The sequence below is a fragment of the Gekko japonicus genome, unplaced genomic scaffold (assembly GCF_001447785.1).
Source record: "Gekko japonicus isolate JY-2015 unplaced genomic scaffold, Gekko_japonicus_V1.1 scaffold2104, whole genome shotgun sequence".
Taxonomy (NCBI): domain Eukaryota; kingdom Metazoa; phylum Chordata; class Lepidosauria; order Squamata; family Gekkonidae; genus Gekko; species Gekko japonicus.
In genome coordinates, this window is record NW_015170951.1 from 227720 (window position 1) to 241664 (window position 13945).

Below are 13945 nucleotides of genomic sequence, written 5' to 3' on the forward strand. Positions count from 1 at the left end.
ACAGGATTGGGCCAGCCTGGGTCACACATCTTCCAGAGCAGGGGTGTCAAGCTCATTTGTTACGAGGGTCGGATCTGACATAAAGGAGACCTTGTTGTTGGGCCCCTGGGCCATGGTGCGTGTGTCATGAAATGGAATGCCAGGCAGCGGAGATATAAACTTTATAAAGGACACAAACACAAAGGGGTTTTTTACTTTAAAACATGCTTAAAACATGAGCACTCTTGCAACATTTTGTTTATTTAACAGTGCCTGATAACTAACACCTCTTGCTCTGAATTACTGCATCAAAATGCCTGTGCTGTTGCAATCTTGAGTATGCTGTTCAGGTGTGCAGGGGTCATTTCCTGCAGGAGCGCACAGGAGCGTAGCTCCAGCAGTAAAGAGCCCAGGGGGCAGGCACATGCAACAAGCCCCACCCCCTGCTCCCAGCAGCCCTCAGTCAGAGCAAGAAGCAGCCAGGTAAGTTGCAGAGCCCCCCCCCCAGTCCAAAACAGTCCAGTGGCACCTTTAAGACCAAGTTTTATTCAGGTACAAGCTCTCCCTCCTCTGCGAGGACAGATCTGCACATCCCCCCCAATAGCTAGCAATCCAAAACAGTCCAGTGGAGCCTGAGCGGTGGGTGTTGCCTTCTGACACACTTCTGGTGATGGCAGGGGGTGTGGCATATGCAAATGAGTTATGCTAATGAGTTATGCTAATGAGCTCCTGCACCTCTTTTTCTACGAAATGACCCCTGCAGGTGTGCATCTGTAAGCTGCAAACCTACGATGGCGCAGCAGAACTGGAAGAAGAAGCAGAAGACAGCCAGTTCCACTACGGGCCTGATAGAAGTCCTCCAGGGGCCTGATCCGGCCCCTGGGCCGCATGTTTGACACCCCTATTCTAGAGAGAGAAGAAGAAGAAGAGATTGGATTTATACCCCACCCTTCACTACCCAGAGTCTCAGAGTGGCTTACAATCTCCTTTCCCTTCCCCTCCCCACAACAGACAGACATCCTGGGAGGCAGGTGGGGCTGAGAGAGCTCTTTTGAGGACTGCTCATGAGAGAACAACTCTGAAAAAAGTTGTAACTGACCCAAGGTCACACCAACAGCTGCATGTGGAGGAGTGGGAAATCAAACCTGGGTCTCCCAGATTAGAGTCCGCGCTCCTAACCACTACACCAAACTAGCTTTCCTAGAGCAGAAGGCTGCAAGGCCAGGTCTTAGGAATGCAGGCATGGGTTACTCACAGGGTGAAGGAAGGTGTGTGATGTGTTTGTGTTGCTATGCATGCACGGGGGGGGGGATGCATGGGAGATGACAGAATGCAGGCAAATTGCATACGTATCGATGCACACTTGACTTGCTTGCAATTTCCTCTGTAGAATGACAAGCACAGATGTTTCTGAGGCCAAGCAGGTAATTTCTTCTGCAATCCTATGCAGAAATCAATGGGTTTAAAGTCGGTGCATAGGATTGCCCTGTACATGATAGAAGTAAGTCCCATGTTATTAAATGTGGCTTACTCCCAGGAAAGTGCTCTAAGGATTGTAGCCATAGATTATTAATGTGGTTGTGAATTAATGTAACTCAGAGTCCCTTTCAACCCCTGCTTTCTGTTTGGTCTAGTGGTTAAGTGTGCGGACTCTAATCTGGGAGAACCGGGTTTGATTCCCCACTCCTCCACTTGCACCTGCCGATGTGACCTTGAGTCAGTCACAAGCTCTGGCACAGCTGTTCCTGAAAGAGCAGTTTGTGTCAGAGCTCTCTCAGCCGCACCTACCTCACAGGGTGTCTGTTGTGGGGAGGGGAAGGGAAAGGAGTTTGTAAGCCACTCTGAGACTCCAAGTGAAGGGTATAAATCCAATCTCCTCCTCCTCCTCCTCCTCCTCTTCTTCTTCCATTCACAAACCACCATGAAAAATTTGTGATGAATTTTGCTCCATGGTTCAGTTTGTGCCCATCCCTAGTCATGTTTTTGTAACGTCCTTGCCAGTACTCATTCCCCATTCACACACCCATCCGTGCATGCTGGCTGTCCTGAACTCGGCTTGCATCCCATTCATACGTTCATGTATGAACCACATATCCCATTCGTATTTAATGTTTTAATTCCAGCGTTTGCCGCTTGTTGCCGCCCTGGGCCGTATGGGTAGGGCGGGATATAAATTCCATAATAAATAAATAAATAAATCATTCAGCACTCCCCTCCCTTATGCATTCATGGACAGCCTTAGATAACCCAGGTCCCGTGGCATACTTGGTGTATTTGACACCTGGAGTGGATTGTTTTTAACACCCCCGTCTCACCATGCCTCTTTCCTGTTCTCTTCTCCCACGTCACTCCTGGCTTGTGGCCTCCTGGTGAAAGTCCTGCCCACCCTGGCTCCATCCACCACTTCTGTCCACATGGCTTGGCAGCTCCAATATGGCGGCGCTTTGTGGGCCCCGGCTGCTGAGCCACCGCTGAAGATTCCCAGCCCCACCCTTCGCACGCCCCACCCAGGTCACTGTCAACACACAATGGGTATCCGTGAACAATTCAACATATGCAAAATATAGTATCGTTTGTGGAGTATCTTATTTGTCAACTTCTGTTTGAGGGATTCCTTTGACAGACCTTACTAATAGTGTCAAGGGAAGCCTGGTGGGCTGGGTGTGTGCATCTTAATGAACTGCTGCTTTGCTCATCCAAAGATAAGTCTGTGGGATGTGAAGCCCTTTTGCTCTTTGCCATCAGATGTCGCTGCCATTAGGAATCACCACTTAAGCTAGCCCTGCTGTTTTAGAAAGTAACCTAACATGAAAGAGCCAGGAAAACTTCCACAGGCTCAACCTGTACATGCCAGAAATCTGTTAAAGGTACAGGAAGAAGGAGGAGGAGGAGATTGGATTTATACCCCCCGCCCTTCACTCAGAGTCTCTGAGCGGCTTACAAACTCCTTTCCCTTCCCCTCCCCACAACAGACACCCTGTGAGGTAGGTGGGACTGAGAGAGCTCTGACAGAAATTGCTCTTTTTCAAGAACTGCTCTTATCAGAACTATGGCTTGTCCAAGGTCATCCAGCCAGGTGCAAGTGGAGGAGGAGTGGGGAATCAAACCCGGTCCTCCCAGATTAGAGTCCGTGCATGTAATGTATCCATCTCCGACCGCGTGCGAGGCTTGGTCTCCACGCAGTCATGCGAAGCGACCGAGCTTCACTCCCAGGAACAAGGGGCCAAGAGGATCTAAACTGGGGGACTGAAACGTGCAGGTGGCAGGAGCGTGCAGGCAACGTCAGTCCCACCCTGCGGACCTCTGTCCCGCAGAGGGTCTGGGCGAGGGGAGATCCACCCAGAGGAGTGTCCAAGGGAGGGCAACCCCCCGCCCTGCAGAGCATCCTAGCCAGGGGAGCTGTACCCTGTGGAACCTCCAGAGAGAAAGAGAAACTGAACTCTGCCCTGTCCTCCACCTCATCTTGGTTTGTTTTCAGCTCTTTCCTTCCAGATGAGATACAAGACTGAACTGAGACAGGCTGAAGGAACAGGGATAAAAGCAACAGAATGCAGCAATTCAAGGCTAGGAGGGGGAGGGGGAGGTGGTCCCCCATGCCCATTTTGTTTTTTAAAGAATCCTTCCCCTTTTCAAATGTGGGTGGGCGGGCACACACACAAGTGCATTTGGATCCCCCTCCGTGATCAGTTTGACCACACTGATTCAGATCTCCATAGGCACATATCGTTTGAAAGCACTCCCTTTTTTCTAGCACTTTGTTGCCAGGAAAGGGCAATGTTAAGTCAACTACTTAACAAAGAGTCCGAGAGTGATTTCAGCAAGTGATTCAGCTTTAATGGACAATACTTAACACAACCAGAACAGAACAACCAGAACAACATTAGCACCGCAGTTGTGCTTCTTTTAAACTCTCCCGGCTAATGTAGCCACACCCTACTGTACATAACAGCCAATAGGATTGTAAGAATAATGTCCAATCACAGACGTTCCCTCTCAGGGAACTGGATGGTAGGTGATTGGTCAGCTCTTCCTGGGCTACCAATAGCCAGAGGAATACGTTTCCCTTGAAAATCAGATACCCGTGTGTCCGCTGGCTTCAGCCGCCGCCGACTGGGTTGGAAACAGCCGCTGCCACGTTGTTGATGAGATCACCGTGACTAATGATCCTGAGTCGACCTCCATGCTGCACAGGACGCTGTCTAGGTGGAGGATGATGTGGATCTTACTCTGACAGCCGGTGCGAAGGACAGTCTATGCGCACGACAGGCTAGTTGTCATCTGACAGCTGGCTTCCTTCACTGTTGCTTGGGATCGCTGGTTCCTGGCAAAGATTTCTTCTGCGGTCTGCAGACTCGTGCTCGACGGCTCCACCTTCCACACACTCAGCACACAATGTCTTTGGCCCAACACTGCTCGCGAAGGTGGCTCCTGCCACAACTGGCGCACGTTTGGCTGGATGCAGACTTCACTCTGGTCCGCTGGTCTGCTCCCGCCTTTACCGCGTAGAGGTCATCTCCCGCATCCTCGCTCTCGTTGCTGGAACCTTGGTGGTGAACATGCTGTTCTGTCAGCACCAGCTGCTGATGGACCTCTTTGGTCGACTTGTTGACTGCCTCTGCGGCGATGGCCTCAGAGTATGCGACAGCCCAAGTCAAAGTGGTGCGGGCGAACAAACGCTGTTGCGGCCTCTCATCCCTCATGCCACACACCAACCGGTCTCAAAGGGCCTCATCGATGTTCGCGAAGTTGCATGGACGCGCAGCATTGCGCAAAGCCGCCACGTATTCCGCTACCGACTCGTTTGCCGCCTGGCTCCGCTTGCAAAAAGCGTGCCGGCAGGCAATCTCTGAAGACTGGGGTGAGAAGTGGGCTTCTCCGTGATGTCCTTGAATGACACCATATTGATGTCTGCTGGGGAGACCAACGACCGGGCAGTATCGAAGACGCTCTTGCCACAAGAGTTCAGGAGGGTGGCCCGCTTCTTCGCCTCCGTCGTGATGTCATTTGCCTTGAGGTGGAACTCGAACCGCGTCAGGTAGGCGTCCCAGTCCTCTGTTGTGGGTTCGAATGCTTCGAACTTCTGGCTGTTGGCCATCACGGCAGGTGCTTCCACCTGGTGGTGCCTGCGGTTGATCGGCCACGGCGCGATGCTCGTCTCTGACCGTCGTGGGATTGATTTAAGTGGGGCTGCCTACCCGCTCTAGAATCCCACCTTCATCGCCAATTGTTAAGTCGACTACTTAACAAAGAGTCCGAGAGTGATTTCAGCAAGTGATTCAGCTTTAATGAACAATACTTAACGCAACCAGAACAGAACAACCAGAACAACATTAGCACTGCAGTTGTGCTTCTTTTAAACTCTCCCGGCTAATGTAGCCACGCCCTACTGTACATAACAACCAATAGGATTGTAAGAATAATGTCCAATCACAGACGTTCCCTCTCAGGGAACTGGATGGTAGGTGATTGGTCAGCTCTTCTTGGGCTACCAATAGGAATTGAGTGATTAGGATCCTTGCCCAGGATGAAGCTTTACATGGTGTTTCAATGAGTGAGGTCATACACAGTTTTTCATTGAATTGAATACACCACTGGCAATTCCTAATCTTTACAAAGTAGACGGGGAAACTGCATTTCAACCTAGCATTCGGCATAGATCTTAAAAGAATTTGGTGGCTCTCCCCACATCTCACTGTATTTGCTGGTGTAGTTCCAAACATGATTTGCTGAGTTTCAGGGTCAACAACAGAATCTGTAACCGTTTCTTCAGCACACTCTGTGGTATTGATAACAGCAGGATTGAGTTTACCCTGGTCAGGCTACATTATCCAAACGTGACAGAAAGATACACCTAGGCCAGGGTTTTCACCTTGGCTATATAGACTGAGCTGAGTGTTAGTTTGGTCTCCTTAAGTGGGAAATGGGTACGCAACTTTCTATTAGGGATGCCAGCCTCCAGGTGGGACTTGGGGGCAGTGTTCCCTCTAAGCTGAGTTAGTGTGAGCTAGCTCACAGTTTCTTAGCCTCCGGCTCACACATTTCCGTCTCAGCTCAGGAAGGATGGCTCCAGAGCAAGCTAATTCATGCAGTAGCCAAATTGTTCGCTCACAACTTTAATGCCAGCAGCTCACAAAGTAGAATTTTTGCTCACAAGACTCCACAGCTTAGAGGGAACATTGCTTGGGGGTCCCCAGGAATTACAGCTCATCTCCAGACTGCAGAGATCAGTTCCCATGGAGGAAACGGGTGCTTTAGAGGGTGGACTGTATGGCATTGTCCTGCTCTGAGGTCCTCGTCCGCCCCAGGCTCCATCGTCAAATCTCCAGGAGTTTCCCAGCCTGGATCTGGCAACCGAATGCCCCACAATCCCCTGCTGGTGGCCAAGGGGACCTGGCATCCCTATGACTGGAGGTTAGATCTAGCCAAGCTGCATCTTCACTTTCCTTAGCAGAGGAATGTTTCAAAAAAACTGGCCATAGCAGAACTGAACTAGGGCTTGAGTGTTCAGTTTGGACCATGTAGGGTCAACAAAGTTGGCCTTTAAGGAAACTCTCTTTTATTGCCCTCATAACAGTGCCAGTTTTTCGTAACAATGTCAGCCATGTAGCATATTAGCACATTGTTAAGATTTCCCCAAGCTGGCCTGTCTTTGAAAGAAGTAAGATGACTTGGCTAGCGTGTGCAAGGTTTCAAGTTTCCACTCCCAGCTTTCAAGCAGCTGGAAAACACAGCTAGGAGGCTAGCTTGATTTTTAGTGTGGAAGGCTTTGTCTCAGTGGCCACTGGGCACCATCTTCCTGCTCTCGCAAGACACTCACAAAACCCTCCTTTTTGTACTTCTAGTTGTACAGTGTTGTCTACTGGGCTGTTTCATCTTCCTCAACATTTTCCTCATCCTCATTGGAGGCGGTCAAGAATTCATATATGACCGCACAGACTCCCAAAAGCCAGGCCAATACTGTGCCCGCTGAGAAGATGCAGAAGCCAATCAGGCCCAGGAACAGATAATCTTGGTCGTCAAAATGGATGTAGCACTTGTAGTGGAGCTGTTCTGGGCCCTCTTCCAGCATTCTCAAGCCATGCATGAACGCTGGACTGTAGCAGGTGGTGTTGTCTTCATCTGTGGAAACACAGGGATGAAAACAAGCCTTGGCTTGTATTTAAAGACATATCGATCCATCTACAAATGGTTGTACACTGCCTCATCATCCCTCATTCTTTTCGTCTGGTTCGTAACTTAGCCTCCCTTATTGGTTTGCTTGTAAGGGCTAGACTAGACATTATGGCATCTATGGGTACCCTCTACACTGCATGCCCCTTTCACTTTCTTGGATCATCGGGCTTTATGGTGACTTTGCCGTCAGTGCAGTGTTGCCCCCTGGGGGTATCTGGATGTGGTTTTGAGCGGCACCTTTTCTTCACTGTAGAGAAAGTGTGGAGCGAATGCCAGGTGCGGAATCGCCCTATAAAGTCCGATGTTCAAAGAAAGTGACAGCAGCAGGCAATGCAGAGGGGAATCCCGATTCCAGCGCAGAATCATCCTGTGTGTACTGGCAAAATCCAGTTGGAAAGGGGATTGAAAGTGGATTACTTAGTGTGTGTGACTGCAGCTCTTAAGACCAGGGCAAAACAGCATCCAAATAACCCAGGGCAACAGCAGGCTGAAACCAGGCTGGCCACTGAAGGGAGGTCATGTGATGCAGAACGGGGGATAATCCCAGAATAAAAAGAAGGCCGAATTTGACTTTCGTGCAAAATGGGGGGGAGGGGCTGGATTAAAAAGAAGGCTGAACTCGGTTTCAGTGCAGAATTGCTTGGAGGACACGGCAGTGAACATGGATTAAAAGCAGAGGGCAGGGAGGGCCTTTGTTGCAGCCGGCGGTGCCAATCTGAATCAAGGCTGCAGGAGCAGGAACGGAGCAGCAAAGCTCCCATCGGATCCCGGACCCAACCTTGCCTACTTTGTAATGTATGAAGCCGCCTGAAGAATCCACTCACGTAAAGCGGGCAGGGATGTTCAAGCTGAGCCCCCACGTTATCGATGCCGTCTTGTGTCAGCAACTGACACGGTAGAAGGCGCTTCTTATTTCGCTCCCAAGAGGAAACAGGAGCTCTGCCACCTGATAAGGTTACACCGAGCATTAAAGTTTCACCACGGTTCTCACAAAAGGCCCCCAGAGGAACGGCAAAATGATGTGTCTTTCTCACGCTCAACGTGTTGCAAAGCTACAAGGGAAGAGGTGAGAAGCAGAGAAGCCTTGGCGAGCCCGCCCTTCCTTTCACCTCTTCACCTCCCATTCATCCCTGGCCATGGCCCCGGGAGAGAAATCAGAACCGTCCTGCAATGTAGGTTGCTTTGTGTGGGGAGTCGTGACGTGTATTCATTTCCAAATGAAGGGAAAGAACAATTAAAAGGCCGATGCATTCATTTGTGCAATGGGCATGAAGAGGCGGCGGGAGTGGGGGTGGGGGGATGTCCTTTGTGTCAGGTTCAAATCTCCACTCTGCCACGGAAGCCCAGAGGTAACCTTGGTCCCATCATACTCTCTCAGCACAACCTACCTCATAGGGTTGTTGTGAGAATAAAATGGAGGTGTATGGAATAATGTATGATGCTCTAAGCTCCTTGGATAAAGGGCAAGATTAAAATCAACCAACTAATCAAACTGCCACGCACCCACCCATTGCCTAAGAGACTTAGACTCATAGAATCCTGGAGTTGGAAGGAACCCACACAGGGTCATCTAGTCCAGCCCCCTTGCACAATGCAGGAAATGCACAAATACCTCCCCCCAGTGACCCCTGCTCCTTGCCCAGAAGATGGCAAAAAACCCTCCAGGATCCCTGGCCAGACTGGCCTGGAGAGAAATTGCTTCCTGACTCCAAAGTGGCGATCAGCATTTCCCTGGGCACGTAAGAGAGGGCCACAAGTACTAAGCAGTGATGCAGCCCCTTCCTGCCCTCCCTCTCGTGATCTGCCCAAGTTCACAGAATCAGCCTTGCTGTCAGATGGCCATCTAGCCTCCGATTAAAAACCTCCAAAGAAGGAGAGCCCTCACTATTCCAGCAATGTGGAAACATGGTAAGGGTTCCAAGAAACCAATGTGGATGAACCGAGAGCTTCAGAATAAGCTAAGGGAGAAAAGGGAAATGTTCAGGACATGGTGGGGTCAGACCTCTAAAGAGGAGTATATGAGGGTTACCAGGTACTGCAGATCAGCCATCAGGGAAACCAAAGCCCAGTATGAGTTGGGTCTGGCCAGGGGGGCTACCTGCAATAAGAAAAACTTCTACAGGTATGTGAGAAGCAAACGCAAGGTAAAAGAGGCAATTGGACTGCTATGTTGTGCCATTAAGAGCAGAGGAATGTTTCAGCTCCAGCAATGAAGGCTGTACCATTTGTCCCTTGATGATCTATGTTTTGTTGCGATGCCAATAAAGGTAGCTGATGATGAGACGAGACTGCTTTGGGGAGTAGAAGGAGAAACTCCGGTGGAGGACAGAGAAAAAGCAGACAGGCTTAATGACTTTGCCTCTGTTTTCTCCCAGAAGAACTCGAGCCCATCTAGAGATGGTATAGGACTTAACAGGACACCTGAGTGCCCAGTTGACAGTGACAGGGAGGTTGTGGAGGGGCACCTGACTGCACTGGACGAATACAAATCCCCTGGGCCAGATGGTGTGCACCCAAGACCTGGGAAACTACAGGCCGGTCAGTCTGACTTCTGTTGCTGGGAAGATATTAGAGCAGATTTTAAAGGGATCGGTCTGTAAGCATCTGAAGGACCACTTAGTGATCCGGGGAAGTCAGCATGGTTTTGTCCGCAACAGATCTTGTCAGACCAACCTGGTTTCCTTCTTTGATTGTGTGATGAGTTTACTGGATCGTGGGAACTCTGTTGATGTGATTTACCTGGATTTCAGTAAAGCTTTTGATAAGGTTCTCCATGACATTCTGATGGGCAAACTGGAAGACTGTGGACTGGACTATAGGACAGTTTGGTGGATAGGGAACTGGTTAGAGGACCACACCCAAAGAGCGGTGTGGTCAATGGCATTTCATCAGATTGGAGGTGTCCACTCCCACGAGCTGGTCAGCCCCTCCTGTCGCACCATCCGTCATGGTGAGGACGAGTGGGTGTGATGGGTGCTGGCAATCTGTCACGGTAGAGCCAGGGAGGCAGGTAGGCAGACAGGGGGAGTCACAATACAAGTCCAAAGGTCAGCCGGGAGAGCAGTCAGCAGAGCATTAAACAAGTCCCAAAACACCAGACAAAGCCGTAGTCAAACGTTACCAGAGGTCAGAGTACAGGGAGCAAAGCCGAGGGCGTGGTCAGGTTCAAAGCTGGAAGTCAGGAGCCAGAGGAGTCCAAACACAAGCCAAGTCCAAAAGCCACAGAGTGAAACAGGAATCAAGGTGCAGAGCTTCTGGTTCTACGAACGAGGTTGCCAGCACAAATTGCTCATGGCCAGAGGCCCTACTAAATAGTGCTCTGGCCCATTAACCCATTAGCACCTTTGTGCAAGGTCCTGGCTGCTGTTAAAACTCAGGGCTCAAGGATCTCCGCCCTCTTGAACGTGCTTCTTTTCGTCGGCTAGGCAGCTCCTTACGTCTCTGATCCCTAAGCCTACTTACAGGTGGGGGAGATGCAGGTGGTGAACTGCTTATGGCCTGCTCAATCCCAGGTGCAAACCGTCCTGTAGTTGACTCAGATTGCTCTGTATCCTCCTCAGTACTTACAGTAGGTGCAGATCCTGATTCTTCTTCAGCTCTTAAAGGCACTGAATCCTCCCCTCTTAGGCTGTCAGGAGCTGGCTCTGGGGCTGAGTCAAGGGCAGGCATGACACTCCGTCTTGCAAGCCCTGCAGAACTGCATAAGGTCCTGCAGGGCCCTGATCTCCTCCAGGAGCTCATCCCACCAGGTAGGGGCCACCACTGAAAAGGATCTGGCCCTGGTCACAGCAAGCTTTGCCTCCTGGGGGCCTGGAATCACCAGGCGGTGTTGTGTCCCCGACTGAAGTGCTCTTGGGGGTATATGTGGGGAAAGTCCCTTAGGTAAGTCGGACCCTGGCCATCTAGGGCTTTAAAGAGCCAGTTTGGTGTAGTGGTTAAGTGCGCAGACTCTAATCTGGGAGAACCGGGTTTGATTCCCCACTCCTCCACTTGCACCTGCTGATGTGACCTTGGGTCAGTCACAAGCTTTGGCACAGCTGTCCTTGAAAAAGAGCAGTTTCTGTCAGAGTTCTCTCAGCCCCACCCCCCTCACAGGGTGTTTGCTGTGGGGAGGGGAGGGGAAAGGAGTTTGTAAGCCGCTCTGAGACTCCAAGTGAAGGGCGGGGTATAAATCCAATCTCTTCTTCTTCTCTCTCTAAAGGTAAGTACCAGCACTTTGAAGCGGATTCGGTATGCTATTGGCAGCCAGTGCAGCGCTTTCAGCCCAGGCCAAATGTGCTCCAACTTGGGGAGACCCATCAGCACTAGCTGCAGCTTCCGGATCTGTGACAAAGGCAACCCCATGTAGAGAGCATTATAGTAGTCTAACCTTGAGGTGACAGTCGCATGGATCACTTTAACCAGGTCATCGCAGTCGAGGAAGGGAACCAACTGCCGAACTTGCCTAAGATGGCAAAATGCAGATCTGGCAGTGGCTGCCACCTGGGCCTCCATAGTTAGGGAGGGATCCAGGATCCATTCAGACAATGAGGTTTTCTACTCACGGAACAATAGGGAATATTTGCCACCAAACAGCTGCTGTGGCCAGAGCAGGCCTGTAGCCACGGGGGGCATTTGGGGGCAATGTCCCCCACTGATGAGTGCCGCCCCTTGGACAAAAAAATCCATGAAAATTTTTTAAAGATGTAAGATGCATGTGGCAGGTCCAAAATGACCCCAGAGGCAGTCAGGGAAGCTTCAGTCTCATTTTCTTTTTTTCGGGCCAAAAAATAAATAGGTTTTAAAAAATGTATATAAAATAAAATAAAATTGCAAAATGCAAAAGAGAGAGAGTCGGAGATCCCCCTTCCTCCTCCCCGGCTTACACAGAAAAGCAGCCCAGAATCGAGTCTCTCCGATCGAAAGGACTGGAGGACGAGAGGAGGACTGGAGGTCGCAGCGGAGCCGGAGCTGCTGCTGTTACTGCTGGAGGCTAAAGAACTGTGAGCTGGCTCACACTGACTCAGCTCAGCGGGAACACTGGCTGCCTCCTGTGGCAGACTGTTCCACTGATGCCCTCCCCTGGAAAGTTCTCCACTGCAAAGGCCCTTTTAATGGGACAGGAGCCAGACAAGCCTAGCAGTGGCGCAGTAGCACAGGAGGTCCCCCGTAGGGCACCTTAAAGACTAACAGCCTTTATTCCAGCATAAACTTTCACAGATCAGAGATCATGTCATTACATGCACTGGTGCCCACCTCTGTTAAGTTGATGTTTTTTATGTTCACAACAGAAGGGGTAGGAGGAGATGTTACCCCGAAAGTCCAATTTAGAACAGGATCTAAATCAAAAGAGTAGGAGGTTCACTCAGAGTGGGTGAGGGCAACCCACAGGTAGGTGAAGTAGGATTAACACAAAATCTAGTGGAAGGTAAACAGATACAATAGTAAGTTATAGAAAGGTAAGCAAGCTATTAGCACATAGAGTGAGTGAGGAAGACCTGGGGAGTAAATAATCTTGAACTTGTTAATGAATTCTAATTCAGCCATTTCACACTGGATTCCCCCTTTGAAGTTGCCTTCTCTGAGAACAAACAAGCCTAGCAGTAGTAGCTGCCATTGGGTTTTTCTAACCTCTGGCACCAAAATCTCTGACCAGGTCCAGTATATGTGTGCTATGTGTGCATGCAAAGGATGTCAGATAGGATCCACGGTACTTTTTATTAGACCATCAGTGACATTGAGAGGGTTTGGGTCTTGTGGGCTCCTATCCACCTTTTAAAAAAAAATTCCAATTCAACAGTCTTGTCCTTTATAGGAAAGGGTGGGTGAGGCGGGAGACATGCCCCAAATACTCACCTAGAAAAGTTACTCCGCTCTCTTTCATCCAGTTGAAGAGTTCCACAAAGGAGCAGTTACAAAACCAGGGATTCCCACCTAAGCCTAGGCTTCTCAAGTTGGGCAGGTCCCGGACAGTGCTCGTGTCTATGAACGCCAGGCCGCAGCGGCTGACATCCAGGTGCCTCAGCCAGGTGTTGTTGGCAAAGGAGTCCTTCTCGATCTCTACCAGGCTGGGGTTGTCTGAGAGCTTCAGCACTACCAGGCTACTGAGCTGGGAAAAGGTGCCAAACGTGACTTGTGTGAGGTTGTTGAAGCTGAGGTCCAAATAGACCAGCTTGATGATGCTGACAAAGGTGAAGTCCAAGTCCTCCCCGAGCGCATTGCCACGGCAGTCCAGGTAGATCAAGTCACCGAGGAAGTTGAGCTCCACTGATGGCAAATGGCTGAGTTTGTTTTGCGCCAGAATCAGCTGCCGGGTGTCCAGGGGGATGGTGGATGGAAACTCCTCCAGCTGTTTCCCTGTGCAGTTCACGGCCAGATACTGGCAAGTGCATTCCTTTGGGCAGCTCACGCATCCCACCGCACAGCCAATTCCCACCAGAAGCACCATCCACATGCCCTTGGAGCTCTTTGAAGGAGGCAGGACGTGGCCCACCCAGCAGCTGCAGCAGCAGCACACCTTCTCCCCTGCAGTTTGCTGTGCTTCGTGTAATTCTGGGAGAGCAGCCATTTCCCCCCGTCACTCGCCCCGAGGGGAGTTGAGGTTCTCAGTTTCCTAGGAGGCTCTTTGCTCACCGAGACCTCTGGTGAACTGTCAGTGAAAGCATCTGGGGCGGAGAGAAAGCTCATCTGCCGGGAAATGCAGAGTAGCCGCAGGCTGCTAGAAGCCTCTCCGTGTCATGCTGTCAGTTGACACCTTGGTGACGTCCCCGGGTTACTCACAAGTGGACATGGCTCTGGCACTACCTCTGCATCT

General features: G+C 50.6%; 1 protein-coding gene across 1 annotated transcript; it reads right to left on the bottom strand.

Annotated features, from left to right (window-relative positions):
• Nucleotides 1-4697: 4697 nt before the first annotated feature.
• LRRC52 (leucine rich repeat containing 52) lies at nt 4698-13699 on the bottom strand. Its single transcript, XM_015418897.1, has 4 exons — nt 12988-13699; nt 8187-8204; nt 6840-7098; nt 4698-4887 (listed from the first exon to the last, which is right to left on the bottom strand). Exons 1-4 carry the CDS (start codon nt 13697-13699, stop codon nt 4698-4700), a joined length of 1179 nt encoding a protein of 392 aa, XP_015274383.1.
• Nucleotides 13700-13945: the final 246 nt, after the last annotated feature.

Coding starts and splice junctions, on each gene's coding strand:
- LRRC52 (XM_015418897.1), bottom strand. CDS start 13,699: ATGGCTGCTCTCCCAGAATTACACGAAGCACAGCAAACTGCAGGGGAG. Junction 4,888..6,839: donor GAGGAAGATGAAACAGCCCA/GTAGACAACACT, acceptor TCTCCCCAGCAG/ACATCAATATGGTGTCATTC.